Genomic DNA, 5,739 nt, shown 5'->3' with positions numbered 1-5,739 from the left:
AATTTTACACTTTTTTAACAGATAATCTGAGGATTATGTGCAGGAAAAGACTACAATCCATATTTTTTTTTAATTTCAAGCATGTACATACACAAAAAAAGGGGAAAATAAATAAAATATAAATTATTGTCTGAAAATAGTAAGGGGGCCCAGGCACCCTCCGGCCCCTCCCACGAGCCGCCACTGTTAAAACATATATCGGTCATTAGGATAAATAGTCGAAAGTATTTAATTAAAAAGACCACAAAAAAAAATCGGTCTTTTTCAATAAAAACTTGCTGATTTGACTTCTTTTTTAAGAAGCTGCCTTTTTGAAACTCTGTGTTTGGAATGAAAGACATCAAGTTCAAAGACCAATAAGCATATTAAATTAATTTGAACTGATAAAATTTCTTAAATTAAAAATAGCAATTAAGTAATCATTTGTACAGAATTCTTTTTTAAAGATCAAATGAACAATTAATTATTCAATAATTTATGAGCAGCAAAATATGTATCAAGTCATATCTGAATATAAAAGTCTGCTACTTTCTGAGCCAACACTGGGTTCTCCCAAAAATAAGACATACAGTAGAACCTCGATTATCCAAAGTAATTGGGACCGAACCTACTTCGAATAATCGAGAATTCATCAATAATCATCTGTTTTTTATTTATCAATTTATTTTGTAGCATCGTCATTGAACTGATATTGTGACTATTTTAACTGTTAAATAAATAAAACTAAGAATTGAAAATAAATTAATTTCTGAAACAAAAATTTGTAATGGTTTGAATGGAAATAGGTCTGTTTTTTTGTTTAGAGCAGGGACGTTTGAAAGTGGGGAAGAGTACTCTCATACGGAGAATTGAGCTTTAAAGAAGGAATTCTAAAAAAGAAGATTCCAAAATATTTATTAGCACCCATAGTTTGGAAAGGATGGCTTGCATATGAAAGGAATGTGTGTGGGGGTGGAGAGATAAAAAATGTATTTTTATTGAGAGTGGAAAAGAAACCAATTTGGGTTAATGGAGAGTTTTTGTTAATTGAGGTTTGGATAATCAAGGTTCTCTGGTATGTCATTTTTATGCAAGTTGCATCATCAACATTTGTTGGAAAAAGGAACAATTTCTTTCCTTTTACATTTACACAAAATGAATTTCATAATGCAGTAATTCATCTATTTTTTAAGTTGTGAATATACACTATTCTTTTAAATGTGCTATTTCATTTTTAGTTGCAAATTTTCCACTACTGTATGAGTATGCACTTTTTGTCACTATTCACCCCTAAATCAAAATTCTGCAAGATTTGCCATAATTTGGATCTTTAACATCAATTTCACTATTTCTGTTATTATTTTTTTCTTCTAATTCTTCAAAAAGTTTTCACTTTTGTAGTCTCCTAAAAGTGGATCAATGTACCCCAGGTTCTTGGTCTGAAAAGTGCTGTCAAAATTTTTTTCTTTACATGACAAAAAATAAACTACTAATAATTATGAACAATAAGAACTTACTTTCGGGTGGGAATTCAATTTATTGTTCCAATCTTAGTGAAAACCATTTTAAAAGTTGTAGACTTATGAAAATTGCTCAGCATTGCTGAAATAACTTTCTGAAGTAATATGTGTTCAATATAACGGTACCAAATGATTTCATTACAAGATTTATGGAACGGAGGATTAGTTATTTGATGGTCATAAATTAAAAAATATTGAAATAGTCTAGACATTGGTAATGAGCCCCAGCTTTCCTATGAGTAATTTTATGCATCATTTCTTAGGATAGATTGGCATACTGTTTTCCATTTCAGTCAGGTGTGGCATTTAAAAGAAATACCACCAGGCAGCGCTTACCATTATCGGTTCAGGTTTGTACCATAGTCGGTTGTGCAATCTATATGCATAAGCTTTTCATTCAATCAAAATAAAAAGTTGTACTCATGTTCTTCCTATCATATTTCAAATTAATATTTATGTTAATAATATAAAGTGTTTCAAAAGACTAAGATGTCATGTGCATTATCCATAGACCTGGATGAACAAGGTTCTACTGTTAATAGTTTCACTTTTTCTTAACATTGTGTTGTTTGCTCAGACCTGTCATTCAAGGAGACCTTGATAAGGACATTGCCCTACCCCCTGACTTTCAGAAATTCATGTATTTTCATATAAGTAAGGAGGGTTGGTGTTTTTTTTTATATATAAATTGTAGTGTTTCTCCCAAACAAAAAAAAAAAAAAAAAAAAAACAGGATGCTTTTGGATAACTTGTACCAACTTGCAGGGCCATAAGCACTAAGGGGCTCTTGAGCATTGCAAAACTGCAGTTTTGTACGTTTGAAAAGTCGTTTTCATATTAGTGGTCTCTAGTAATATATTTTGCTCTTTAGCTGAGCTCTTTAGCTCAGCTTGAATTGAGTTCAGCCTAAGATTTTTCGTTAAAATCAAAACCCTTAAAGTTTCTGAATAAGAAGAAACATGCAAATCAAAAAGACGTACGTAACTATGGCAATGCCAAATAAAACGTGAATATTTTTAATGGAGATGCGATTATTCTAACTTGAATTTTAACCACTTGCAGCTTTTTTCCTTGGAAGTTTTTCTACCATAGGTCGAGTTAGATCTGAAGTTAAAAAAAAAATTCTTTTCAGTGTTGTCAAAAAGAAAACTGTGGGACAATTCCTTCGCTTTTTACTGATAGATTTAATGAAGAAAGTAGTGCCTAAATTTTAGCTAAGCCAAAAAAACTTTGAGCTAGAAATCCAAATAACTCGAGCCGTATTTAAGTTGGACATTGAAACAAATTGCATAGAACACGGAAAATTCTACCCTTTTCAACGATATATAATATCAATATGTGCAAGTAATTTTTCACTCCTTTAACAGGAAATAATCGGCAATTTATGCAAAATTTGAGCTTAAAAAATTTATTACAAAAAAACTAATTCAAATTAAAAAAAATAAAACCCCAGGTGCACACTCCCGGGGCTCGAAGTAATTTTGTACAAAATTTCAAGGCTGTAGGTGCTATGGGATCTCCTGGATGCACGTCCGCCACAGACTTCCTTCCAGAATTTCTTTAAAACTTTACCTTTATTTACTATAAAGAGAGAAGATCAAAATTGTCTGCAAACTTACCAAATTTTCTGTGGACACATGCTTGTCTATATTACCTAGGTCAGGCTTGTGTGAATCTTTACCTTTTGAAGAAAAAAAAATTGGTTTTGTGGTGTTGAATTTTTTTTTTAAATTTCAAAGGGGTCAGGGTGCAGCTCCCTCCTAAAAAAAATATTAAGCGAACACTCAATTTCATTGAACTTGTATACCCTTTGATCCCCCTTGGAAAAAGTTGAAATGACAGGTATGGGTGTTTCAAACTGGCTATTGTTTTATATAATCATACTGATTTTATGTTAAATAATCCTTTTTTGCAGTTTTATTATTCATATGACCGATGGCTTCTGTTGATTTCCACTGTCCCTGGTCTTTTGGGAATCAAAGGAACCAAGATATTTCAAGCGTCAATTGCAGCAATTGCCAAGAGCATCTGAATGGCAGTGATAGCATTTTTTGTACTAAATGTAAGCTGCCCTCCGAATCAAGCTGGCCAAGCAAAGTATCCCCAGTGAAACAACTTTGCTGTCAGGAAAAAGATAGAGATCTTGTAGCATATTGTTTCACATGCGGAATTGATTTATGTCATGTTTGTTGCATTGAACACCAGTTCATCAAGCAATATGAAGGTCACAATGTGTCTATACTTAGTGATCACCTGAAAAAGGAAAGCCTTTCTTTGCCAAATACCCAGCTTACTTGTTGCCTTCACAAGGATGAAAATTTGCGATATTTCTGCCAGACATGCGGTACATTGATCTGTGAGGAATGTGCTTTGAAGGATCATCCAAAAGAATTACATGATTATGAATTTGTGGAGACTGATTTAAATTTGAAAATAAAGCAAGAAATCGTTAAGAAAATTGAGGTTAAGAGCACAGAGTTGAAGGCTGCATCAAAGTTAATAGCAGAGCGACGTGCACATTTACAAGAGCAGTACAACAAAGCTCAATTTGATATAAATAAAGCTTCCAATTTTTTCTACAGTGTAATAGAAAATCGCAAACAGCAATTACTCAAAGAGCTTGAAGATATCTATCTTCAAAAGTTGGGTCCATTGGAATCCGTTAGTAACCAGATCAGTGATGTTTTACGAGATTCTCTACACTCATCCACACTTATGGATTCGTCTCTTTTCTCAGATTACTCGAATGTGACATCAGTAATCGAGAACTTATATTTTAACAATGTTATTGAACAAGCCCAAAAATTAACTGCCCAGTTATTCAGCTTAGAGTTTTTATCAAACTATCAGGCTATTAAAGTTGGTGTTCAAGATACATTTGGATTTATTCACCACAAACAAGAAAATTCACTTGTAGGCAAGCTTTCTACTGGGGTTCATGACATTAAAATGGATGTTATTGGACCAAAGTTGGAGTCAAATTTGTCAAGCATTTGTGATGTCACAAGTAACATGGGGTTTTTTGATACTAAGAGTCCTTTCAAGAAGAAGACAGATTCCGAAACATTTCTAAACGGATCTGTTTCTACATTTCATGCACCAATCTTGCCCTCGAATGAACCTCTGAAGAATAACTTGCTCCCACCTCTTCATAAGTATTTTAAACGTGAAAAAATGACATATTACAATAAATTTGGAGAATTTGGTATATTGGAAGGTCAATTTGCTGAACCAAGTGGCGTCGCAGTGAACTCGAAAAGTGAAATCATAGTTGCCGACACAAATAATCACAGAATTCAGATTTTTGATGCTGATGGGAAATTTAAATTCAAATTTGGAGAAGTTGGTAAAAGTGATGGGCAGTTTTACTTTCCAAATCGAGTAGCAGTGTTGCCCAACTGTGATGATATTGTTGTCACAGAACGTAATCCAACTCATCAAGTACAAGTATATAATCAGTATGGGCAATTTGTGAGAAAATTTGGCTCTGATGTTCTTCAGCATCCACGTGGCGTTACGGTTGATAATGAAGGAAGAATAATTGTTGTTGAATGCAAAGTCATGAAGGTTGTGATTTTTGATTTGATGGGAAATGTTTTGAAAAAATTCGGATGCTCCAAGTACGTAGAATTTCCTAATGGTGTTGCTGTCAATGATAAGCAAGAAATTTTTATTAGCGACAATAGGGGCCACTGTGTGAAGGTATTTAATTATGATGGTGCTTATTTGAGGCAGATTGGGTGTGAAGGCCTCACTAACTACCCCATTGGTGTCTCAATCAACAAAAATGGTGAGATATTAATTGCTGACAATCACTCAAGTTTTAATGTCACCATATTTACTCAAGATGGCCAACTAATAAAAGGTCTTGAAAGCAAAGCCAAACATGTTCAATGTTTCGATACAACAGTGTTAGATCCAGATTCTGTTGTCCTAGCGAGCAAAGATTTTCGACTCTATTTATATCGTTACAATGCTTAGCACATGATCTCTTTTATTTATTTTTTTTACCATAATTTCAAATATTTTTCAAAATTTGTCCATACGTTTTTAAATTGTCTTACTATTTTATTTTATGAAATGTTTTTAAACTTTTTTAATGAAATATTTCAAGCATTTTGAAGTGAGGTCTTCCTACTTTTCCATAGTTAAGGATATCTGTAAAGTACTTTCTAAATGATCTTACAAATCATTTTATGCTATTTTTTTCTATGTGAAGGAAATTTTGGTAGTTTTATAT

At 32.9% G+C, this 5,739-nt stretch overlaps 1 protein-coding gene across 1 annotated transcript; it reads left to right on the top strand.

Annotated features, from left to right (window-relative positions):
• The first annotated feature begins 3,434 nt into the window (after positions 1 to 3,434).
• On the top strand, positions 3,435 to 5,480 carry LOC129228513 (brain tumor protein-like). The gene has a single exon (XM_054863192.1). It carries the CDS (start codon positions 3,435 to 3,437, stop codon positions 5,478 to 5,480), a length of 2,046 nt encoding a protein of 681 aa, XP_054719167.1.
• The last annotated feature ends 259 nt before the right edge of the window (positions 5,481 to 5,739 follow it).

Source organism: Uloborus diversus, chromosome 8 (genome assembly GCF_026930045.1).
Source record: "Uloborus diversus isolate 005 chromosome 8, Udiv.v.3.1, whole genome shotgun sequence".
In the NCBI taxonomy this organism is placed as follows: domain Eukaryota; kingdom Metazoa; phylum Arthropoda; class Arachnida; order Araneae; family Uloboridae; genus Uloborus; species Uloborus diversus.
The sequence above is the reverse complement of the archived record's forward strand: the minus strand, read 5'-3'. Positions and strand labels throughout refer to the sequence as shown.